The sequence below is a fragment of the Rhineura floridana genome, chromosome 2 (genome assembly GCF_030035675.1).
Source record: "Rhineura floridana isolate rRhiFlo1 chromosome 2, rRhiFlo1.hap2, whole genome shotgun sequence".
In the NCBI taxonomy this organism is placed as follows: Eukaryota; Metazoa; Chordata; class Lepidosauria; order Squamata; family Rhineuridae; genus Rhineura; species Rhineura floridana.
The window spans coordinates 114,168,567-114,195,354 of record NC_084481.1 but is presented as its reverse complement, the minus strand read 5'-3'; the positions used below and the strand labels follow the sequence as shown (position 1 = coordinate 114,195,354).

Here is a 26,788-nt window from a genome sequence, read left to right as displayed (position 1 = left end):
AAATTTTTGGGGATTTTTGGGGGGGTAGCTCCACCTAGCTACGGGTCTGGGGAAGCTGTCTCCTCGAGATTTCTAGGGGAAGCAGGAACTCCCTTTCAATCCCCAGACACTTCTGTCCACGATTCTGAGCCTAACAACCAACTTACATAGCATATTGGCCCTTTATTTGCTAAACACCTACCCACCGAGGTAGGTGTTTGCTACCGGGCCAAGTTTAAGTTTCTAGTTTTGGGGTACAAAGCCCCAGGATACCTGAAAGACCATCTTATCCCTTATATACCCAACTGATCACTGCGCTCTGCTGGTGAGGGCCTCCTGCAGATACCATCTTATCAGGAGGTTTGTTCTGCACAACATAGGAAACGGACCTGGAGTGTGGCAGCACCTACCCTGTGGAATTCCCTCCCCTTGAATATTAGGCAGGCGCCATCTCTGCTATCTTTTCGGCGTCTTTTGAAGACTTTCCTTTTAAACAAGCCTTTTAGGTTGAGATCTATCCCAGTCTGCGTCTGTGTTAGAATTACTTAATATGTTTTTAATAATGTTTTAACCCTTTTAAAACATTTTAATGTTTTTAATGCTGTTTTGTTTTAATGTATTTTAAGATCTGTTTTTATGATGTTTTAAAGTGTTTTTAGCACTTTGTTTGCTGCCCTGGGCTCCTGCTGGGAGGAAGGGTGGGATACAAATTAAATAATAAATAAATGTTGCATGGAGATGGAAGGCAGTGGCAACAAAGAAAACAACAGAGACAAGCCATTGAGCATACTTTACAGCCACATGGAGAGCTGGCATGAACACCTGGCCTCCATCACTGATGGTGAAAAGCAGTGCATCCCAGGGTGGGACCGTAGGGCAGCCTTTCCCAGTCCTGTGCCCTCCAGATATTTTGGACTACAATTCCTATCAGTCCCAGCCAGCATGGCCAATGTTTAGGGATGATGAAAGCTATGGATCAAAACATCTGGAGGGCGGCAGGTTGGGAAAGCCTGCCCTAGGCCAACAACCTCCCAGTGCCTGTTCTCCCTAAGGATGCAGTACACTCTGTAGAACTTGCCTGCCAAGTTAATAGTGCCTGGTAAAGAAGGGATAAGCAGATGGTTCTGAGTTCTAGGAACCTGATACTTCTCTAAGATTCTTCTGGCAATCATGGACCTTGTGTTCAGGTTTCTTCACAGAGAGCTCCTCGTCTGCTCAAGTTGGCATCCATTGTCACACTAATCCACTTTGGTTCCTGGATGGAGTTCTCAAGTCTGCAGTGGAGGAAGGGTGGTTAACCCTTTCCCCTTTATTTCCCTGTTGAAAATCTGTTTACAGCCTATATTTGGGCCTTAATGCCCAGGGATGTTTGGCCCTGAAGATTTCCCGCAATTACATTTTCAGGGATAAATAACAATACTAGGGTGATATTTGGTGGGAAAACATCACAGGGGAGGATTAACCCATCTCCCCCATGCTCCTGATCCAGATCCTCCTCTGGCTGTTATTTTAGAGAGGGGAAACAAGATAGTGACATAAACTGTTGGGCCTCCTGCCTGCCGCTGGTGTGCTTGTAGAAAGTAAGCTTGTATTGGGTTTTTAAATCAGTTGATGGACATGCAAGGAAGTGGATTTAGAATCACATTTAACTTGCTTGTGGTTTTCGTGTCATGGGTGCATTCAGTCTATAGTACATTTTTAGTTCTCCACTCATCTTCCCCCCCCCCGCTGCACACACTTGAGAATGGCCACTCCTTTTTCCTGCTGCTGTGAACTGGGAAGAGAAGATTGTGTGCTCTTTTCTTTCAGAAGGGCATGTGTGCATAGCAGCACTTGTGCACACAGAAATACTTTCATGTAAAAACTAATATGGTAGTGATGAAACTCGCAAGGCTTTCCCCATACTTACCAGTTTTACCGGCAACAGGGTAGCGGATAGGGTAGGTACAGAATGATGAAGGCCAGCCCACAAGGGTATCTCAGATTGCATGAATCTAGGGTCTAGGTGGGTAACAATGACGGCCAGTATTCTGGGTAAACGGGAGGAGGGGTAGCTTCTCCTGAACTACCTGGGGGTGCATGCAATGACATTCAAGGCTGGTCAACAAATGTGGTGTGTGTTAACAAAAGGAAATAGTTTCCTAAAAATTAAAGTGCTCTAAAATGCATGGGTGATTTGGGTCTTACAGTGAAACTAGAAATGAGAACTGAGCAAAAAGAACTGTCTGCTTCATCTGTATTCTGTGCTTGTTGTGTGGGTTGGTTGAATGCAAATAGTTCATTAATCTTAAACAAATTAATTAGGCTTCAAAGCTGCTCACATTTCACCAAGCCAGACTTTTATTCAATACAAATGAGGCCAGGGTGGTGAAAGCCAAAAAAGGTCTATACTTTAAATTTCTTTTTGCAACAGTGTTAATGCAAGGCAATGCAATTTACATATACCAGTACTGTTGAGTTCTCTTTTAATTGTCCTGCTTCCTTTTATTTCACAAAAATGCAGAAGTGAAATTTAAAGGTGCATGCATGGTTTATGAGCACGTTTAAGAATTTCCTGGCACTACCACTACCCATTCTGCTAAAAATAGTATGCAAGACCTTTGTGATCCATACTATTTTCCGACAGCCTAGCTCCCGCCTCCCCCATTTTGCAGCCTTATTCTACATATACAGTGTGGAGAAATTGTGACCCTCCGTAATTTGTTGGACTTCAATTCCCATCAGCCCCGGTCAGCATGGCTCAGAGATGATGGGAGATACAGTCCGGGATGGCGGGTCCACAACTTGCCGACGACTCCTGATTTAGAAGATAATCCTGTTAGAATCAATGGGTCTCATTCCCAAATAAGAGTGTACTGTAATAAGTTTGGCTTATTGCTAAAAAAGCGTAGGGCTGCAACAGTATGCGCACTTACAAGTCTCACGGATCATCTTTAGGACTTACTTTTGAGGATGGAGGCTTGCAATTTTTTGGGGGGGGGATCTGTGCATGCCTACTCAGAAGCAAGTCTTATTAAGTTGAACAGGACTACCTCCCAAGGAGGATTTAAACTGTCCGGATCCGAACCTTTGGGTGTCTGTCTATGCAAGCGCTTCGCCTCGTCTAATTCGAGCCTATTCAGGCTTACTACTAAGTGTTGCATAGGATTCGCTTCCTAGTTAAGCGAGTTCAGGATCGCAGCCTTCAAACTGCAGTGCCGGTCGTTACAGCTATCTCCCGCCCCCTCCCTCCCGGAAGATCCCCTTCCCTCTCAGCTGCGTTTCGAAATCCACTGCAGAGAGAAAAATGCTCCGCCGGAGCCACTTCCTCGCCTAACCCCAGTACGGACGGGGGCGGGCGGAGAACGTTCGCTCGAACAACTTCCTACTAGGCTCCCAGCGGCAGGCAGTAAAACCGACCTTTTCAACTCTTGCCAACGTCGGCCGATTCCTGCCCCCTGGCAGCGTGGAGGAAGCGATGAATGGTCTGAAAGGGGAGGTGGCTGCCTCTCCGCACTCCACAGCCGCCGCGCCGCCGGCTGTCCTGCCCGTACATCTCGCTCCACCCCGCTGCCGAGCGCTTTCCCCCCGGAGTTCTTCCTGCCGCCGCCGCCGCGAAAAAAAGGGGGGAAATTAGCAAACGAGCCATCGAGACGCCGCCTGGGGAAGGGCGCGGGACCGAGACGGCTACGCGGAGAACCTGGACGGCGCTCCTCCTTTCCCCCCTCCCCCTTCCTTTTCTTCTTTTTCTTCTCCGTTCTATTTTGGCGGGCGGGCTGGAGTTTCTCTGCCATGACTGCACTGGGCTGAGCGAACCTAAAGGGCGAAGGGGGACAGCGCATTCCCGAACGGCCGCCTTTCTTCTCCAGCGAGGACCATGAGGAGACTGGCGCTGCTCGTCGTTTCTTTCTTGCTGTGCCTCGGCAAGGTAAGGCGCTTGGGGGAGGACGGAAGGGATAGGGGGCTTAAGAAAGGGGGCTGTTGCTCACAGTGGGGGGCAGCGAGGTGATTAGTAGCTGCGACACCCCCCTCCCCGCAGCCGGCAGACAGCTGTCTTCTCGTTGCCCCCTCCCGGGACGATTTGTCCTGCGTCCACCTATGCGGTGGATATAACCCCACCTCTCGACAAACCTGCTTTCCCCATGTAAACATATATATCTTTAAGCTTTTGGCTTCCAACCTCTCTCTCTCTCTCTCCTACCACCCTGCATGTTGCCTCCCCCCCTATGTCGCTCCTTGCCTTAAGCCAGGGCAATCCTGTGCATCGGCAATGTAGCCCTCCAGAGATGGTTGGACTCCAGTTGCCATCATCTCCGGCCATTGGTTATGCTGGCTGGTGGGATGGAGTCCAAGAACATTTGGAGGATCTTAGGTTCCCCATCCCTACTATGTGTGCTGACTTAGGGGGAAACGATGGGGCTTACTTCTGAGTAGCCACATGTAGGATTGTGTAGTTAGTTGCATCAAAACTAGGGATGGAAAGATCTGTTAATTTCAGTCCTCTCAGTTTCTCACTTTTCTAATGTTAAATTCAGCCCTCTAATTTCTGTAGCAGTCTACGATTTTTGTTTTTTAAAAATCCTCATGACAATTCTCCATCATTTTAGTGCAAATTTCTCAGAATAAACATATTTTTGTAGGCAGTTTTGACAAAGGTACACATTTTTGCAAGCCATTTCTCACCATATCATGCCTTTTTGCATGTTATTTTCACTCGTATATTCATTTTGATGCACACTTTCCCCCAATATATAAATTTTTGCAAATATTGTTTAGTTGGTGAACTGCATCCCCAAATTCCAATAAATGTGAATTTTGAAGGATGACTGTGTTTTGGTTCTCATATTGTTTCAGAAAGTAAAAACTTGATAAATTCTGCTTGAAATGAGAGCTGAATCGAAATGCTCCCCCATCCCTAACAAAACTCATTGGAAGTCAATGGGCTTAGGCACGTCCAACTCTGCCCTCTTGGGATCTGACTGTTGAGGACATTTTCACACGTGACTCTGAATGTGCATGTCAATATATTTTGTGAGGGATTCTTGGAAGAAAGCATTTGAATTACAGATATAGGAAACTGTGTTGCTTGGTGATTAGGCTGCAGTCCCTTTGACTAGTGATTAAGCTGCTTATTAGGGAAAAAGCAGAGTTGAACTTCATGAGACTTGAATCATACAAAGGATTGTATTGTCATGTGTTTGAAGTGATCTCTGAGCTTGTCTTAATGCAGATAATCTAACATTTAATACAGCTTAGTTGCTTGTATTTGCCAGTAGTAGAAGGGTGTATAGTTGACAACCTTTCTAATGCATGCTGGAGCACCTGCTCAAAATTGCTTAACTAGCACAACTTTCCCTTTAAATCTTCCTGCTCTGCTCTACAAATTGATATGGTTAAGCAATGATAAAAGGATAAGCTTTTTTTCCACCCTGTATACATCCTTTTAATATAGGATTACAGAAGAAATCATTATACTAATCTATAATTACAAAATGAGGAGGGAGCTATTCTGGATGCCAATACAGAGTATACTTGTGTAATATTGGGTGTTATGTGGCATTAGCGTGGAATACTGATTTTAATTCATGTTAGTTGCTTTGGCTACAGAAATGGAAATTTGTGTTTGGTCAGGATTAATTGATCTGGAACAAGATTATTGTATATTGCAGATTAATTAATCTTACATATGCACCTGTTAGAGAGCCAATGTGGTATAGCGATTAGAGTGTCGGACTACGACCTAGGAGACCAGGGTTCGAATCCCCACACAGCCATGAAGCTCACTGGGTGACTCTGGGCCAGCCACTGCCTCTTAGCCTCTGAGGAAGGCAATGGTAAACCCCCTCTGAATACCGCATACCATGAAAACCTTATTCATAGGGTTGCCATAAGCTGGGATCGACTTGAAGGCAGTCCATTTCCATATGCATCTGTTAATGGTGTCAAACTACATGTTTGGTATTATATCCATCAAAGCAATGAACAACCTGATTGGGCCAAGGGTCCCCAGGTGAGAATACTGACATGTTTCAAGAGGTTTATACACACATGTGTTGCCTCTGCACTTGAGGCATTTGGTGATGAAAATGCAGGTATGACTTCAGTGTTTCCTGCAGTAACTGTGACAGTTCGTTCTGCCCTACCATTAATATGACAGTGAAAAGTAAGGAGTTTTAATAAAGAAGCTTCCAGTGCATTGTTTGGTAGTTGTCTTAATAGGTGCCTGTATTCTCTGTGATAAAATAGTTTGGGTATATAGATTAATTATATTGGCAGCCGTCTTCAGAGGGATAGATTGGTCTATTGCCACTGCTGTTGTCACTGTTTATTATTCTTGACGAACTCTGAACATGCTGCTTGCCAGTAAATAATCTCTTTCCTCATAGCAATGAAAAGACTAGTCATTGTATTGTTTGCTCTTGTTTACGCACACCTTCTCTCTGCCCCCCTGCCTCCACTTTTAGGAGATGATGTACCTTTTATAGCAAAAGAGATTGCTGGGTCAGATTTTAGTGATTGCATTGACGTTTGGATGAAGGGCACTATCTTCCTATCTAACCTGTTGTATGGCTTGAACATTGGTATTTCTGGGAGTCTTAATATGAGAAAATAATGAACTTTCAGAGAACAGTAGTCTGTGTCTGTGTGTCTGTGTATAGTGGTGGTGCTGGTTAAGATGACAGAGAATAAATGCTACAAGGTAGAAGAATCCCTTACATTAGGGATGGTTTTATGGTAGAAAATAACCGCAAAAACTGTAGGTCAGCCTGTGTTCAGGTCAATGCATCATCTGATCTGCTGAGTAATGGTATGTGGACCAATAAATTGAGGTGGAATCCTGAAAAGACAGGTGTTATATGTCCAGAGTTTTCATATCCAGGAGGTGGGAAGATGGCCTGTTGTAGATGGGATTGCTCTTTCCTTGAAGGAACAGGTCTGCAGCCTAGGGGTACTCTGTGATCCAGCACTGTCACTGGAGGTTCAGGTGGCCTCCATGGCTAGAAGTGCCTTTTTCCATCTTCGGCTGGTTCACCAGCTTCAGCCCCTTTTGGAAAGAGAAGGCTTGGCCACAGTACTCCATGCACTGGTAACTTCCAGATTGGATTATTGCAATGCACTCTATGTGGGGCTGCCCTTGAAGATGACTTAGAAACTTCAACTGGTCCAAAATACAGCAGCCAGATTGCTAGCTGGGATTGCTTTTAGAACTCATAACCCTCTTGTCTAAAACCATTGCATTGGTTGCCAGTTTATTTCTGGGCCCAGTTTAAGGTCTTACGGTTATGTATAAAGCCCTAAACAACTCAAGCCCCAAATATCTGAGAAACCATCTCTTTCCACACAGATCCCCTCGGGTGTTGAGATCAGCAGAGGGGGCCCTTTTGGTAGTTCTGCCACCCCTGGAAGCTTGGGGGAGGGGGTTGGCCAAGGAGAGGGCATTTTGTGTGGCAGCCCCCAAACTGGAACTCCTTCCCTATCGAGGTGTGCCTGGCAACTTCATTATACAACTTTTGGCGAATGCTGAAGATGCACCTCTTTACCTTGGCCTTCAAACCCTGAGATGTATATTTTTAGGACCCACCTTATTTCTGTGATGTTGTTTAGGGTGTTTTAAACTGTTTTAATCATGTGTTTTAAAATTGTTGTAACCCACTCTGGGACCTCTGGGTGAAAGGCAGGTAGTTAGTAGTAGTAGTAGTTGTTGTTGTTGTAGGAGTCCTTTTAGAACTCTTCTGTCTTGATGGAGTTCTCAGATGCTTCTCCAATTGATTCCCTACAATGATGAGTGCTGAACAATTTTACTGCCTAATTTGGGATAGTCATTAAAGTTATAGAAGATGGTTAAAGAGAATAATTGTAGGTGGACCACTGAACTGCAGACTGACATCAATAGGGTATTGGGCTTTCCTCTGTCACTTTTGGTGCATGCAGATATAATATATGAAGGGCCAGACACTTGCTTATTACTACTTCCCCAGTAATTAATTATGTGGCTTCCTTAAAAGGCAGGTAGGGAATGTGCAAATACTGGGAAAGTGAAGAGTATATAATAGGGGGACCTTTTTAAGCCTGGGGACTACATTTCCTTCTGAGCAACCTTCAAAGTATGCCAGTAGTGTGTGGGGCCAGAGGCAAAAGTGTGTAGACCAACAAAAATATTGTTTTCCTTTGCACAGTAGGCTACTTTCTACACACTCCCTCACCCCCCCCTCTCTATCCTCTATCCAGATAAGCAAGAGGCATTATCAGAGTTCATTCCAGTCAGGCAAAAACACTTGAGGTGTGAAAAACACTTGAAACACTTTTGAGCCAGGCAAAAACAGTGAGGGGTGTGTTCCAAGGGCCAGTTAGAGAAGCCTGGAGGGTCACATTTGCCCTCTTCCCAAGGCCTGAGGTTCTGCACCCCTGGTATGTAACCTTCCCCATATTGAATTTTCAAATATGAGTAAAGTAAACAACATGCGAGGAAGGGTGATTAAGATGAGTGGCCTAGAACAAAATGCATAGGGAGCCTTCACAAGTAGAGGAGACTTTCCACTTCTAGAGATGTGAAGGCCCAGGAAAAACAAACAAACAAAAAATTGGGGGGCGGGAACCCAGGCTTTCCCCAGAATTTCCCATTCCCCCCCCCCCAGGTCTTCACATCTCTATCCGCTTCAGACTTTGACTATCCGACTCTTGGAGAGTGACAAAAATAGACAGAGGGGGGATGTTTCTAGTGTACCTGTCCTCACTGCACTCCCTCACATATTTAGTTTACCCAGAATCACAATGCCATAATGACCATCTTTGCTGTTTGAGGCACAGGTGGTCTTGGCAGCTAGGAGTGCCTTTTATTAGCATTGGCTGTTATGCTAGCTATGGCTGTATCTGGATTGGAATAATTTTGACAATATAGTCCATGCATCAGTAACCTCAAGACTGGATTACTGTAACACACTCTATGTGGGGCTGCCCTAGGGTCTAGTCTGGGAGTCTGGGAATTTCAGCTAATGCAGAATGCTGCTGCTAGACACATGATAGAAACAGACTAGCACCAACACATGGCACTGGTGTTAAAAGACCTGCACTGGCTTCCCATCTGCTGCTGGGCCAGGTTCAAGGTTCTTGTACTAGTGTATAAAGCCTTGAATGACTAAGGCCCAGGATACCTTAAGGACTGCCTTGTCCCAGGTCAATCACTGAGATCGTCATGGGGGGAAAACACTATTAGTAGCCTCCCATGGACCAGAAGCATGACTCTTGTTGTACCTTCAGTGTAATAGGCCCAATTCTATGGATCTCCTTGTCATTAGAAATCAGGCAGACTTTACCCCTGCTGAATTTCAGACTCTTGGTTAAAAGAGAAGGCCTTTGCATCATAAATGTTGTTCTGATGATTTATATGCCAGTGTTTTAATGCATGTTTTAAATTTTGTAAGCTGGTATAGCACAGTGCAGAGGAGAGCCTGGCTGGGAGTCCAGAGTCTGTGAGTTCAAATCCCCGCTCGTGTCTCCTGGGTGTCAAGGGCCCGCTAAAGATCACCCCCACAGTGAGTGGCTCAGGGGTTACGTGCCCTGCCACCTGTGCAGCTGTGGGCAAGCTGCATAGTCCCAAGGAGCCCAGATGCCCCCCAGCTGGCAGTTGCGGACAAGGAAGGGGCTGGCTTGTGCAGCTGTGGCAAGCTGAGCAGGCCCTAGCCAGCTGGGGAGGACTAGCCTCAGAGGGAGGCAATGGTAAACCCCCTCTGAATACTGCTCACCATGAAATCCCTATTCATAGGGTCACCATAAGTCGGGATTGACTTGAAGGCAGTCCATTTCCATTTTTTTTAAATTTGTATGTTGTATATTTTTATTCTTTATAAGCTGCTTTGAGACCCAAATGAGCTGAAAAGTGGGGTGTAATTTTTTTAGATATTAAAATAGAAGGACTGATGTCATTTGAGAATCTGAATTAGGGCTTGAATAGCTTCACAATAATGGTTTAAAGTCCTGTTTCTCAGGCCTGCCAAGCCTGAAACTGGGGACGGGCCATAGCTCAATGGTAGAGCATCTGAGGGCCCAAGTTCAATCCCTGATATCTGCAGATAGGGCTGGGAGAGAGTGCTGCCTGAAATTCAGGAGATCTGCTGCCAGTCAGTGTAGACAAGGCTGAGCTAGATAGACCAGTGGTCTGATTCACTATGTGGCAGTTTCCTGTGTTCCCCCTGCTTCTACACCCTTTGGGACTGTCCCTGTTGGTTACAAATAGTCTAGTTTTGATTACCATTTACTTTTGGGACAGAGGCACTGGTGGTCATCAAGAGCAAGAAAAATGTGGGAGTGGCCCTGTAGCGGTGACTCCGTGCATGTGGCTGGCCTGCCTTGACAATTTAGTGAACACTTGATTTTAAGCGCATGTGCCTTCAGTGGCTTTACTTGCAGATTATTCACCTTTGTTGACCAATTCCAGATGGGTAAACTGTGCCTTTCAGCACATTAAAAGACTCACAGATTCCCACCCCCTCTTCTTCCTGAAGAGTGCCTAATGTCTTAAAATAGTGTTATCTGAGCTCTTCATTTCTTGGTGAACTTGCATTCCTTCCATGGAAGCTGTTTACACTTGTATTGTGACCAAAGTTTGAGGAAAACAGTCACAATTCCCCTATCATATGCTTAAGTTGTGGAGCTGCTAGTTAATTAGTTACAAATGCTCTTATCGCAGTCGGTATTTAACCTCTCTTACTTCCCTAAATCTAGGAGAAACATAGTGCAAGTTCTTGTGACTACTTCTCCCTGAATAATGGAGACTTATAGAGAGGGAAGGAGTGGCAAGTGAAGAGGGTGGAGGAGCCTTAGAGAGCAACTCTCTCTGTCCCTGCAGCATCTTTCCAATCCCCTCTCCCTATATTTGCCACTAGGCAGCTTTCTACAAAGCATTTTCCCCTAAACTGCATTGCATCGTTATAATACATCATTGCTGATATATATAAAATAAGCCAATATTTTGTTATTGAGAGTCTCTGTCACTTGGGAAAGAGCTGTAGCTCAGTGGTAGAGCATCAGCCTTGCACATAGAAAGTCCCGGGGTCAATCCCTGGCATCTCCAGGTAGGGTTGGGAGAGACTGAAACCCTGGAGAGCCTCTGTCAATGCAGGCAATACTGAGCTAGATAGACCAGTGGCCTGACTCAGTGCAGGGCAGCTTCCTGTCCCTCTAATGTACTACTAGCTGACCAGCATCTGTCTTCGTTGATGTGTTCACAGTTTTTACAGTTTGTACATCTAGTTATTTTGTATCCCCCTGCTCCGATTTATTTTTCTATTTCATGTGAAATGGGTTCTTTAGAACATGGACTTGAAAATTTTTGTTTTAAAAGAGATGAGCAGCGCTGGGAAAATACTTCAGATTTCAATACATCAATATCAAATTTTTTGGCATCAGCTCAGTATAGGATTGAGAAATATTTCAGCTTCCTCAATGGGCTTGCTGGTATCCAAGCAACCATTTTGATCAGCCTTTGCAATAACTATATTTATCTATTGCATCTAACGGCTTACTTTATTTAAGTCATCATGTGAGCGTAAGAGCTATTGTAGTTTAATGGCCAAGTGTGTGATATTATACCAGAATTATGCCAGCTGAGGGGCTTTAGGATTTGGTGGGAAACCCCACTGTGCCAGTGAAATACCACATGTATCGGTGGCCCTCTCTGCTAGCATGTGGCTGCTGTTCCTTCTGCTGCTCAATTTGCTCTTGACAGGTCAAGTGCATAGTTGCCACCGCTTGTCTTCTTCTCGGAGGTGTACAGGAGAAAGAGCTGTAGTGTCCACCAGTGAGGCCCACTAGGGGGCTTCTTGCTGAGCCCCCCTCCCCACCACACTTTCAAAAGCAAAGCTGGAGCCAGATTTGGATGCAATAATCCACGATGAAGCAATGCTTTCATGTCTACAGGAATCCATCCTTTACATTTGTCCTGGGCATGTAAAATCTCACATGTGTCCAGAGAATGTACTAATATAGTGCCATCCTTTCATTGCAACACAGTGCCTGTGATTATCCTGTATATCTCTGGCACAGTTTTTGTTAACTTGCAAATACCAAAAGAACACAAGAAGAGCCTGCTAGATCAGGCCAGAGGCCCATATAGTCCAGTATGCTGTTTATTTATTTAATTTGTATCCCGCCCTTCCTCCCAGCAGGAGCCCAGGGCGGTAAACAAAGCACTAAAAAACTTTAAAACATCATAAAAACAGATCTTAAAATACATTAAAACAAAACAGCATTAAAAACATTTAAAAAAACAACCTTAACAAGGGTTAAAAACACTATTAAAAACATATTAAACAATTCTGACACAGATGCAGACTGGGATAGGTCTCAACTTAAAACTTGTTCTCACAGTAGCCAACCAGTTGCTTATGGGAAACCCACAAGCAGGACCTGAATCCAAGAGCACTATCCCCTTCTGCAGTTTCTAGCAGCTGGTATTTGGAAGCATACTACCTTCAGCTATGGAGGCAGAGCAGTACTGCTCTGACTGCTTCACACTGAATCTATGCTGAGCAATCTTTCTGTTGTTCATTGCAGAGTAGTTAGGGGGTTACCCATATTTAAGGGCTGGTAGTGTGAGAAGAAATGAAGGTAATATCAATAAAATAGACAACCTCTAAATCAAATACAGAATAAAGATAGTAACTTTATGTAAGCTTTCTTACAACAGATAGGTAATCAACAGATACCATTGCAATTATTCATATTCTCTCTCTCCCCCAATACCTATGGCCCCATCTGCGTTATACTGTTAAAGCAGTGTCATGTTACTTTAAGCAGCCATGGCTTCCTCCAAAGAATCCTGGGGGCTGTAGTTTAAGGGTGCTGAGTGTTGTTAGGAGACCCCTATTCCCCTCACAGAGTTACAGTTCCCAGAGTTCCCTGCAAAGAGGGATTGATTGTTAATCCACTTTGAAAATTGTAGCTCTGTGGTACTTAATACCTGAAGTTTACTGTTGAGAATTTCCATGCCATGTAAATCCTCTTTTGTTAGAGAAATGTGGAATTGGAAATGTATGGGTGTGTTGGTATATAATATAATTTCCAGGTTACACGATGGGGATGGATATTACTGATTACTGCTACTGATTACAGGCTCACTGCTGGAGAATATGAAAGTTTGCTAGTTTCACGATATAGCAACAAAAAAATGCTTCCTTTTTCCAAAAATAGTGTCTTGCATATGGGAAGCTTAAGACTCATCTCTGCTCCACATTCTTTTTCTGATACGCAGTCAAAATCTGCTAACTGGTTTCTATTTACTTAAGTAAAAGAACACTTTTTAGTTGCCTGCTTCTGCCTGACTTTGATTTTGTCTTTTGTTTCAGGCCCAAAGGCAGCTAAGTGGCAAAAAACCCTATTAGCTGACACTCACCCAAATGGCAATCCTTAAAAAATATATATAGAGAGAGTGATGTATTCCTGTAACAAGAAAGGAGCAAGAAGCTGACTCAGTTTAGATGGCAATATATGTCTTGCCCCAAAAGGCCTTCTGAGACTTTCTGGAAGGTGACAAAAACCAAAAACATTACCAGTAATGGGTTTTGTAATCAGAACAAATATTGGCTTGAGTTCAGGCTGGGCTGTGAAGGAAGTAATCGTGACCATGTTCTCCCAACTCTTTCCTTTGAAATTGAGCCACCTGATATCATAGCGATATCAGACAATTGGCAGGTGGGCTGCCCTGCCTAACTGTCAGAATGGCCCATAGAGGATGGGGAGCTAGATCCTATTTCCCTATCCCTAACTTAAGAAGAGTCATACTAGATCAGCATTTCTAGTCTAGCATTCTGTTTCCACAGTGGCCAGTCAAATGGAAAGCCTACAAGCAAGACATGCTGAGCAATAACAACATTCTCCCCACTTGTGCTCCCCAGCAACTGATATTCAGGGGCATTATGCCTCTGATCATGGAGATAATATATAGCCATAATGACTAGCAGCCATTGATAGACTTATCCTCCATTAATTTGACTAATCGCCTTTTAAAGCAGTCTAAGCTGGGGACCATCACTACTTCCACAGCTTAACTGTGGGCTGAGTGAAGAAGTACTTCCTTTTCTTTGTCCTGAATCTCCCACCATTCAGCTTCTTTGAATGACACCATCTCCTTGCACTGTGAGAGGGGAAGAATTCTCTGTATTCACTACAGTTTATTGCATATTTAAGAAACTCATAGTAAACTTGTGTGTATTCTACCACATAAAAGAATGCCTGGCAGTGAAAAATAAATGCCATACTTGTAATACAGTCACCCAAGTAGCCATGTTTTAGAAACCCTACCGCTCAGTAAATTGTTTGTTTGTATTCATTGTCTGTCATTCTAGATTTACACAAGGAAAGTTTTAAAGTGTGAATGACCTGATATAATGGGTAAAAGTGGGAGCTCTGAGCCAGTGAATCTCTGGTCTAAATTCTACCTTAGTCATGAACTCAAACCACTATTTGCTCAGTCCCTACCCAACATATGTAATATGGGAGTAATAATACTGAACTCCTTTGCAAAGGTGTTGTAAGGGTTAATGAGATAATGCATGTGAGGTGTTCTGAACATTCAAAAAAACACTGTAGGTATTGCATTGTGTATTTATACCCTGCTTTTCATCCAGAATTGATAAAGTAGTTTACAACAGTTAAAAAAAATTGCAAAGAGGCATTCTAAAATGTTAGGTATAACATGTATGTATCGGGGAGAATATTATGCTAAGAGCTACCCAAGAAGGAACTGAGTAGTTGTCTGCGTAATGAGTTTTGCAAATATTATATATATGATAGTACATAATAAGAGTGTAAATATTGTCATGATCCACAGCCCCCAATATTTGCAGATTAATATACTTTCAGGAACACCCTAAGCAGTACTATTTTCCCATTACTTCTAAGGTTCTTCTATATGTGGTTTAACTGCTTGGTGTTTACTTTCATTACCCAGATTAACTCACATTCTTTTCATGCATTTGGGGTTCAGTTTGCTGGTTTAGCATGAAGTTAACAGCAAAGTCTTTGGGTCACTGCTGATGTATTCAAGATTATTAATGCTTATCAACAGTGACCCAAAGACTGTGAATAATGTTTTTCAATTCTCGCTGACCCTTGGCTAACTAGTGGCAAGAAGAACTTGCTTAACCTGTGAACATTGTGTTTAATAGTCAAAGTCCCCTCTCTTCCAAAGGAGGTATGAGACAACTGCTTTGCTGCAGCTGCTGGAAAGATGTCCCCTAAGAGGAACCAAAGTTACATAGAAATAAGTCCTAGTGATTTCAGTGAAACATGTTTACAAGCAAGCATATTTTGGATTCTAGTCCTGAAGTCCAACCTCCAATGCAGTGTAGCTCAAAGCTAGGGCCCCATTGGTCATAAATTTTTCCTTTACATGTAAGGACTGGATAGTAGTGATTCCTGCTGTTGGCATCATGATGTAACTAAACCAATATTATCTGATTCAAAAATTCGGACAATACAAGCCATACAGTCCTTCTGGAACTGTGCTGCCTCAGAATGAAGGTGTGGGGATTACAGGTTTCATATTCTCCTGAGTTAAAAATGTAAAAAACAAAGCTCTCTCTATATGGAAGGCTGTTACACCCATCTGTCTGAGAAAGTCAGTGTGCTGATTTGGATGCTAAACATCCACTGGAACTGCTTGATCTGGTAAGAGGGGAACCACTGTAATACCAGCACCTTTGACTGTCTAGTTCCTCCCAGCTGCACAGTAAAAGCTGATGGCTGATAGCAAAATATGCTGGGAGGTCAAGAAGAACCAGTACGGTCAGTCTTTCTGTTCATCTCTAGATGCATATCATCCTTCTGGGTCAGTACAGAAGTTTCTGTCTCTGGTCCTAGCATTCTGACTCTTAAAGGAGGCATCAACAATTTCTTCATAAAATAGAGCTGTTCTCTCCTAGCTAGGCCTTATTAGCTGGAATGGCAAAGGTCAGGCGCACGTAACAGTAAATTGCAAACAAGAGGACAGCTTTCGCCATTGTGCAAGGACATCCCCACCCCAAATTTGTAATGTGAGTAAAGACTATTGCAGTACTGGCGCTAAATCAAGGCTAGCATGAACACAGTGCAGAGGGGGAAATCCAGGTATTTTATCATCTACAATGATCCGTAGATGGAAAACTCTTTGGGCTTTGTCTTGCTGTTAAAGTGTACAGCACAATGAGACTTTGTAGAGATTGTTATGTGACAGTATAATAACTATTTCACTTGTTGGTTGGCTTGAGGAGATAAACATTGATAATGATGAACTTTTCTCTATAAATGTTTATGAGCTTCAAAATGGCACTAAAGAATGACAGAAGGACAGTGTTCTCTCACAGTTTTCCTTTTGGTGAAATCTCTGAGAGTTGCCTGTAAATCAGATTTATCTTTGCAGAATTTGACTTTAGCTTTGTAGGTGGTGAAGGCAAAGACTCTGTCCCTGGTGGGAGGGTCCTTGACACCCAATGTAAAGGCAGATAGAGTAAGCTTTGGAGGTGGGCAGGAGAAAGACAAACTAAATCATGGTTTAATTATTTCGCCACCTCCATTGCATCCTCAGCTTGCCATCCAGCTGAGCTGCTTAGAGTGGCTAAGGGCTTACTAGCCCTGGGGAGGTGCTAGAGCCATCTAAAGCCCGCTGTGACATGCTTGCTAAGCATTTTGAGGATAAAATCGCTTCCATACACTGGGATTTGGACTCCATTGTTGATGCTGATGATCTGGGTGAGATTTCTTGTTTGATATTGTTGGATGAGTTTCAGTTGCTGCGGTCTGAGGATGTAGACAAGGTACTTGATCAGGTTTTTGGAACCACTTGTGTCTTAGACCCTTGCCCTTCATGGCTGATAAAATCTGCCAGAGAGGGGACAGCTGGGTGGTCTAATTAATGCTTCTTTCCAAAAGGGAGTGGTCCCAGGCTGCCTGAAGGAGACAGTAGTAAGACCACTCCTGAAGAAGCCTTACCTGGACCCGGAAGATTCTAATAATTTTAGACCAGTAGCAAATCGCCCCTTTCTGGGCAAGGTTCTCAAGAGGGTGGTTGCCAGCCAGATCCATGTACTCTTGGAGGAGACAGATTTTCTAGATCCATTTCAGTTGGGATTCAGGCTTGGGTTTGGTACAGAAACTGCCTTGGTCATGCTTTCCGATGGCCTGTGTTGAGAGAGACGGGGGGGATGTGATTCTGTTGATCCTCCTTGACCTTTCAGTGGCTTTTGATACCATCAACTATGGTATCCTTCTGGGGTGACTGTCCAAGTTGGGTATTGGGGGCACTGCATTGCAGTGGTTCCATTCTTACTTGGATGGCTCCAGAAGGTGGTTCTTGGGAGTACTGCTCAGCTCTGTGGGCTCTCCAGTACGGGGTCCCAGAATGGTCGATTCTGTCCCCCATGTTTTTTAACATCTACATTCAACCGCAGAATGGGGTCATAGAGACTTTTGGAGCGTGTTGTCATTAGTATGCTGATGACACATAGCTCTATTTCCCCTTTTGATATTCTGCATGTGAGGCAGTAGATACGCTGAATCAGTGCTTGGTTGCAATAATGGACTGGATGACAGCCAGTAAACTGAAGCTTAATCCAGACAAGATTGAGATGCTGTTGGTGGATGGTTCCTCTGACCGCCTGAGTGGTGTGTGGCCTGATCCAGATGGGGTCACACTCCCTCTGAAGGAGCAGGTTTGTAGTTTTAGGGTTCTCCTGGATCCAGTGCTGTCACTTGAGGCTCAAGTGGCCTCAATGGCGCAGAGTGCCTTCCATCAGCTTAGGCTGGTGGCCCAACTGTGACCCTATCCAGACAGGGATAACCTGGCTAAAGTAATCTGTGCTCTGGTAACCTCAAGGTTGGATTATTGCAATGCTCTTTACATGGAGCTGCCTTTGAAAACAGTTCAGAAGCTTCAATTAGTGTAGAATGCAGCTGCCTGATTGTTGACAGGTTCAAGGCAAAGAGAGCATATAACACTTATCCTGTTCCAATTGCAGCGGCTGCCTGTATGCTTCCGAGCCAAATTCATTGTGCTGGTTTTGACCTATAAAGGTCTTTACGGCTCAGGACCCCAATATCTTCTGGAATGCTTCTTCTGATATGAACCTACCCAGACTCGTAGCTCTTTCTCTGAAGCCCTTCTCCAGGTCCCCCCTCTCAGGGATGCTCGGAAAAGGAAGAGGGCCTTTTCAGTTGTAGCTCCCCATCTATGGACTATACTCCCCAGTGAGGTCTGCCTGGCATCTTCATTGACATCTTTTTGACACCAATTATAGATGTACCTTTTCTCCCAGGCATTTGATTGACTGAGATGGTTTTGTTTTTAATATGCTGCCAAACCATCTTGTGGCTGCGTGGGATTGCTATTGCTATTGTTTTGTTGTTGTTTGTTATGTTTTTATAGTCTGTTTTATTCATTTTTGTTTTAACATTGTGTAAGTCACTTGGGGACCTTTGGGTATCAAGTGATTAATTCACTAATAGGCAAAAAAACTTGTGGTTTAAGAACGTACCTATAGCCCAGATATTTCTATCAAACTTTAAAATTGGGCAGCTATAGTGAATGCACCAGGGGAGCAGGAGACCTCACCTCCTCTCTGAAATATTGTACTGCCCTACAAATTTATCAAAATGCAAACATAATTTGGGTTGGTCTTTCCCAGTCCAGTCCACTTCCTGTAGCTTGGAAGAATTTGGTAACATGTGCCTCTGAGCATATAGTGAGTGGTGGCAACACCTGCAATCAGGACTGCATCTCCAAAGATGGAAAATTACATTTTTTGTATGTATGTTGGTGTTCTTACTTTGCTTCATTCTTGTGTTGCTATTGTTTCTATAGAGAATCCAATCTAGAAAATTTTATTTCTTTCATTATTCATCCTAGAAACCTGTGTCAAATTTTATTTTTATTAATTTCAAAGCCTTTTTATTGGTCAGTGTCATATGATGGTGAAGACAGCCTTTTGTGTTTCAAATTGGAGGTTATATTCCATTTCTGCTTTGGGTTGCAGTAACAGTTGAATCTGAAAGTGCAGTTTGATGTAAAATCAGACTGATTACAATATGTTGCTACTTCAGGAATGACTCTAGCTGTTGGAAAAAACAAACTTAGCCTGCCCAAGATGCATGTTTCAGCCTGCTATGCTTAAACCACTTCATTTAAGGCAAGGTGGGCATGGTCAATTAAAAACATAGAGCACGCCTAGAATTTTGCTAGAATATATTTCACCTTCCACTGTTTTCTCTTGTGCAAACTGAACACTCCTGATGTCCACTGGAGACTATTTGGCAGAATAGTCAGTGCCATTATTCCACAATTATTTTTGGAGTTTTTTTAGTGTAAATTTTGCAAAGTGTTGCTGTACTTCACATATTCACAGAAATAGAAACAAAAGAAAATGATTTCCTATAGGAAACTTCACTAAAATTACAAAGGAAATCAGACATATTTAAAGTGACTATCTGAACTATGTCAACTGTCTTAATAATATTGCCTCCTCCTTGCTAAAACAAGGTCAGCACAGCACATGTCTTGTTTCTGTTCTTTGTGCAGATTGCAGGTGTTGCCACCACTCACCATATGCTCAGGGGCACATGTTACCAGTTGGTTCTTACTGAGCATGCCCGACATTATCATTCAGTTCAATGCAAAATTTATTAAATTAATTAAAAACCAGCCAGGCATTTTTTAAACGTTTAAACTGCAGAAGATGAAGGTCAGAGTATGGGACAAAGTCAGTAATAGGTTTACAGATCCTATGTGAACATGGCTGATTTTTAATGAATTTCAACAGATTATGAGAACTCTCAGAGAAAAAAGTCCAGAAGGGGTCTGGGTTTTCTCTCTCTCTCTCTAGACTTTGAACTCTCAGCAGAAAGATTTATCAACCCCTGCCATTTCCAGGAGGACTCTGGACCCATCTACCTATTGTTGTTATTTAATTTTGAGAATTGTATTATTTTAGTGAGGTTTTATGTTCTATTGATGTATTGTTATGTTTGTTTTCTTTTGTAAGGTGTCTTGAGGGCCTTTTGGCTATAAGGCGGGGTATAAATTTAATAAATAAATAAATACAAATAAATAAACTCTCAATTCTTTCTGACTGTTTTGTTTATCGCCATGAAAATTTAGAGGGTTGTTAAGCAAGTGTTTCTGAGTTCAGTACTATATGTTTTGTAGACTTTTGTTTTGAAATGAGCTTATGGGAAGCATCAAAATGGCATGGGGGGTATTTTCAATTTAACATTGCGGAATGTGAAAAATCTACGCTGGCTGTATAATAAATCTAATAAATAATGCCGCCCTGGGCTCCTACTGGGAGGAAGGGCAGGATATATAGAAAGAAAGGTTTAGCACTAAGTAGACAAGCTGCAGTGAGCCAAACAAGCATAGGATTTGTGTGCTCTTCTTTCTTCTTCTCCTTCCACATGACCGGGTAATTAGTTTCATTTTCAAAGGTGTCATATGAATCGGGAAGCCTGGTTTACAATAAATTCTGGTTAGTTAAACAGGCCAGCTCCATTATTCATGATTTTCATTTGGCTTGTTTTGAAATTTGGAGTTGTTGTAATCCAGGTTTCCTGATTTGTATGACACAACAGGGTGGCATTCTTCAAAAATGAAGCTAATCTCCTGGCCATGTGGGAGGAGAGAGGGAGTGTTCAACCCAACAATTTGCTTGAGCTCACTGCATTTCATCCATGTAGCATTAAGTCATGGTTTAGTGTTATGTGCAAACACAGCCCTTGTGTGTGATTGCCCCTTTCAGTCCATCATCTAGGTCAGTTCTCCAACAGAAGGCTAAAAAAACAACCTAGTTTTGATTATTTAGGTATTTTATAATCACTTTTCAATAGAAGGATCTCAACGTGAGGAATATTTTTAAAAACAACATAAAATTAATAAAATACAACAACCAAATAGATGAAGGGACAAGTCATTACCAGAAAGACCATAAACAATCTGAATGAATAAAACAGTCCACTTAAAAGAGGCTAGTCCTTGGATCTGACCGATTTCAACAGGAAGCTGGTGCTAAAGCTTAGGATTTACTACTTGTTCAGTAGCAGCAAGTGGGACTGCCAAAAGGTTCCCAGTGACTGATCTTAAAGAGCAGAAAACTACATGTGGAATAAGGCATTCACTTCTCCTGTTCTGTTGCATGGTGAGGACAGTTGCTACCAGAATGTACAGCGGTGATAGGAAAAGAGGGCATTGTCATAGCCTGGTATCACCTTTTGCTAGCTTTTTGGTATAGCTCAAAAAATTAGGTAAAGAGGCATCTGTAAATCAGATGCTTTTTGATACACTGCTTGATCAGTTGCAGGAAGTGGATATTTCCTGCTCCTCTCCTCTGTTGTTGCAGATGGACTCTGACTGAACTGATTCCGTTTTGAGAGGATCTCTTGTACTATTTGCACAATGTTTTTTGCGTAATTACCATGGGTAGAAAAGCCTCGTATATAGCTTATTCTCAGGGGTTCCGAAACTGTGGTTTGTGAGCTTCATTCAGGTGGCCCATGCCATATTGGTGAATTTGTGGTGAAAGATGGGGGATGGCACATCCATTGCATTAAATATATATTGATTTATATTGTAGTTTTGTGCTGCTTTTATTTCTTGTATTTTAGGAATAAAACAAAGAATAAAAATACAATTAAAAATTATACAGCATCTAGCACAGTGCATTACAATTGATACAAAAGGTGGAAAGATAATTAAGCAGGCCTCCAGGATCCTCAGCAAGTTTCCTATGTTCCATAGGGAATAAAGTTTAGGAATCGTTGGCTTATCTTTTTCCTAGTTATTCAGCATTGGTGTGATATCTTCAATCTCTCCTACAAGGATTCAACTCTATAAGCTTCTTTGGGAGTTGTAAGAAATATTTCTGCCAAGAATGTAAAGCAGGAATTATAGGCTTTTCAGCAAGTGTATGTGTGTATGAGATGTGAGCTAAAAAGCTCTGTTGAAAATATGGAATAGATATAAACCAAAGTTCTATTCGAAAATACCATTATGTGTCTCAAGTCAAGAAGCGTTTTACAGAAGAGAAATGGCTGGAAAAGAGAAATGGTTAACTTATCAAGAACTATTAGAAAATGTACATGGAGAATATATAATGAAAGAGAGAGAACAACTGATAAAGGAAGGATATAGTTCTCAATGGTTTGCCTATTTACAATTGTTAGAAAGATATAAAATGGACAAGAAAATGTATGGGTTTGAAATAAGTAAATCTGATTTTGAAATAGGTTTGTGTACAAATGATGAAAATATAATTGCGAAAATGTATAAACTCTTATTGAAAATGGATATGGAAGAAGAACAAGTAAAAGAGTGTATGGTAAAGTGGGCAAAAATTTTGGTTATAACATACAAATGGATCAATGGGAAAATATGTGGAAAAAAGGCTTGAGATTTACATTATGCTATAATCTTAAAGAAAATTTCTATAAAATGATGTACCGTTGGTACATGACTCCAGAAAAGTTGTCAAAAATGTATAGTAATGTTTCTAATGTTTGTTGGAAATGTAAACAACAAGAATCATCATTTTATCATATGTGGTGGCTGTGTAAAAAGGCAAAATCATTTTGGGCACAGATAGGTAGGATGATGCAAAAAATTCTAAAGATAAATATTCAGTCAAAACCAGAATTTTTTTTATTGGGTTTTATGGATAAACAAATAGAAAAGAAATATGGAAGAATAATATTATATGTGATTACGGCAGCAAGATTATTATATGCACAAAAGTGGAAAATGGAATCAACACCAACAACGGAAGAATGGCTATTGAAATTAATGGACTTAGTAGAGATGGATAAATTGACATGTCTACTTAGAGAAAAATCAACAGACACATTTCTTCAGGAATGGAAGCCTCTCTTAGACTTTTTGTTGAAAGATCAAAATAAAATTATGATATTGGGATTTGACGATTAACTAAGATAGCCTATGGAGAAAAGTGATCATGTATGTATATATTAAGGGACAGGTTTGATGTATATTATATACTTATAGCTGACCTGCGACAAATCGGAAGTCAACTATTTTATTTTTATTTTTTTGTTGTATTGTTATGTTTTTTGACTTTGTTTTGTTTGTCTTTTGAAAAATTTGAATAAAAATTATTAAAAAAAAAGAGATGTGAGCTAAAAAGCTTTGTATTATAAATGGCTTACTAAATACTAATAGTAGGCCAAAATGATTACTTTAACATCAGCCTCACATTAAAAAGTTGGGACATCCCACCAGATAAAACTCTTTGCCCAATTCTGTAATGATGAAATCCAGATGGTTACTGAACCCTCTTTTAGAGGCTGCCTACCAATCTATGGTTCATAATGTATTTGCATAGTTCAATTCACTAAAAATCCACAGATCATCGAGTGTGCCTTCCACACCCATTGCTTCCTATGAGGTCATTATGAAAAATGGGTTTAATTTGTCAGGCTTTGTATACAAGTGTTATAAACAATACACCCCAGTCCCTTTTAGGGATTCTGGTAGCTTGGATCCGCTCCCAATACTCACCCAATAGAGCTCAAGAACGAACGAAACAAGATGGAGGATAGAGTATGTTTATTTCTAACACGTGCACGTGGAGAAGGGCCAAGCCAGTTCTGACAAACTCTGCTGTGCTGGCCTTTTTATAAGCTTTGTTTTACTAATTATTCATGCATCAATTTCATCACATCTACATCATAACTACATCATTAATCCATGCCCATTTCCTCCTGGTAACCATATTAGGAGATTGTTTTTCACACTTGTTATGTTCATATTGACCTTGTACATGTGCAACATAGTTTGCAACATAGTCTGGGCACAGGTGCATTTGCAACTAAAAGCCTGTGAGAATATGATTATCTATTTTGCAGACACAGCTTTACACAAACAATGCTTTTACAATTCAGCATATTAGCATTTCTCTTTACACACACACAAGTAACTTAACTGTCAGCATTTTACGTTTTAGCACACAAACAAGGTAATTTTAGTTCATTTATACTATGGATTCAAAATAAGCCTAGTATTCTTTTTCACTCTAATCAAGCAAATAATTAAACAAGATTTGTACAAATAAGTAGAGTTCAGTGTCACACAAGCAGGTGGCTTGAAATGCCATAGCTAATTTTTCCTTTAAATGAAAAGTCAGGCTCCTGTTGAAGAGGGAAGGTGATGGTTCAGTAAGTATTCCACTTCACCATTTCATGATTTTAAATGCAGAATAGTCAGCGTCTTGTGATAAATCAAAAGAATACCTGACCTAGATGCCATAAGTGCCCTGTAAGCTTAGGATTTTGAGTGCAATTTTGTTTAGAAATTGTGGCATGTTTTTCATAAAGGTGCTTGTGTGCATGTTTGCATGAACACAAATGCTCAAACTAGAGCACACAATATAGTGCATACACACACACACACACACACATGTAGAAGGGCCAATGTTTGCTTATGCATCTCATGTGTTTAAAAATGACTTGAAATAGTAATATGTGTGGTATGGTGGGTGAGACAATGAGCTATGAGGTCCCTAGTTCAAATTTCATCTCAGCTTTTTGTTCTCTGGCTCATCTTAGACAAGCCACTATTGCTCAGCCTTGGTCTGCCATTTGTAATATGGGAAAAAGAAAACTGGCCTATATTAAAAGGGAACTGTATGGGTTGCTGAGATAATATATATGAATCACTTTTAGCACTTAAAAAGGGCAACAAGGATTAGAAGTTGAATTTGTAGTGCTTGCAGTATAGTGTTATTGAATGATTAATGTTTAAAGAACCATGCTGTGACTAGAACTTTCTGCAACTGAGAACAAAGTATACTGGAAACTAACAGAGCGTGCAAAAATACTGGATGGAACAAGATGCCTCCAGGCTTAGTAAACATTGCATCGCATGGAAGTTGTTGGAGGGGAGATAAACCTTATAATGCCTTTGTATATATTTTATACACTTATGAAGTAAAAATGCTATTAAACTTTTGTTCCTTAAAAGAAAAGAGATTCATTCAACATGATTGTCCAGTAAGAATGCTGGATTTCCTAGTTGCTGCTGGTTTTTAAAATCCAGTATAAAATAAGCAGGAATGTAGCCTAGTTCACAATGAGCAGGTGGAAATCTCTCCTGCATGAGATTACAAATTCAGGTATTAGTTGGTGGATTTTAAAAATGGACGTGAGGCAGTTCTACAATTGTGAGCCTTTGGATAGCCTTTCCCCCCTGGATTGTTGGTTGTGATGATGGTGGTAGTAGTAATAATAATATAATAAATGGCTTATGCAACTAAAAATGTTAGCCAAAATCTCATGCTTTCCCCCAAGCTTTTTTTTGGGGGGGGATCTTTATTTTATTTTTTAAAGAAAAAACAAAACAGGCAATAACCAGCATTGGTTCTACATTTCAGTTTACAAATAGAATCAGAAAATCCAAGATCACCAAAGATTACAATTCCAGAGCAGTTTCTTTGTTTTTCTCTTCTTTCCCCACTACCCTCTCAACTTTACCAAATCAGTATTGAATCTGAATGCAACAGTCTTCTGTGGATTGATTTTGATGAGTCTATATATGCATTAGAGAGCCAGTGTGGTGTAGTGGTTAAGGTGTTGGACTACGACCTGGGAGACCAGGGTTCGAATCCCCACACAGCCATGAAGCTCACTGGGTGACCTTGGGCCAGTCACTGCCTCTCAGCCTCAGAGGAAGGCAATGGTAAACCCCTCTGAATACCTCTTACCATGAAAACCCTATTCATAGGGTTGCCATAAGTCGGAATCGACTTGAAGGGCAGTCCATTTCCATATATGCAATAAATGGAAAACCCTTTTCTAGAAAGTTATCCACAAGGGTTTAATTTTAATTTGACCTGCAATTTGTCTCTAGCTAAAAGGTCCCATGTTTTATCAAAACAACCAGTAATAGGTGGCAGATGCTTGCCTTGCCAGCTAGCTATTACTTGCAATTTGGCAGTCAATAATAATAATATTATCAACAAAAACAATAATTTATAATTTTTGGTATGACCTCTGCATCTAAGCATCCTAGCAAGACAGCATTTCCCATCTCTGGAATGCTCTCCCCAGAAAGGCCCACTTGTGTTTGTCATCCTTTTGGTGCCAGGCAAAGATGTTTTTCTTTCCTTGGGCATTTGGGCATCAGCAGTGATTGAATGTTTTACTCAGACCATGTTAATAAGTACTGTATCACTGATTTTATCCTTGTAAATCACTTCAGTACATTCTGTTGTGGAAAGCGATCCATAAATTAAATAAACTGACTCTACTGGGATGATTTAGCCCATAATCAATTTTAATAAACTGGAGTATTTATGCCTGCCATCTTCTGATCTGACAGCATGATCACCAAATGTGTTATCTCCCCCTGACTTCACACTTCTTCCGTCCATGGGCTGAACATGATTTATTTATACTATGAAACTTAGGCAGAGTAAGAGATACTTTCTTCCCATAGCATTTGACAGTATAAGGAGGTGAATGCTTTGGTTTGTTTGTTACACATGGGGTTTCCAGGAAGTTTGGTAAACCGGTTAAAGGTTTTCTACAATCAAGCAATATATAAATTTTGTTAAATAAAATAAAGTTGTAGAGGTGACCCCTGTTGACTGTGTAAACCATTTTGTTAAGAGATTTTCAAACCCAGTAACACTTAGGGTTGCCAGGTCAGAAGCATCCCAAAACCTGAGATTTTAGGGGTGGGCCCAAGTGATGTCATGGGGCAGGCCTGAGTGATGTCACAGTGGCATCTCATAGAGGACACCCTCCCCTTTCCTGGGGTATATGATTTGTCCTGTCCCAGAGCAGAGTTTGGCGTGGGCAC

The 26,788-nt window shown here is 41.6% G+C and overlaps 1 protein-coding gene across 1 annotated transcript in view; it reads left to right on the top strand.

The window, feature by feature from the left end:
* The first annotated feature begins 3,225 nt into the window (after positions 1 to 3,225).
* Positions 3,226 to 26,788, top strand: part of PTPRJ (protein tyrosine phosphatase receptor type J) — a 149,801-nt gene continuing 126,238 nt past the window's right edge. The window contains exon 1 of the mRNA XM_061610184.1: positions 3,226 to 3,886. Within this exon, the coding sequence (XP_061466168.1) occupies positions 3,836 to 3,886 (51 nt within the window). The 5' untranslated portion in view covers positions 3,226 to 3,835. The remainder of the gene's footprint in view (positions 3,887 to 26,788) is intronic.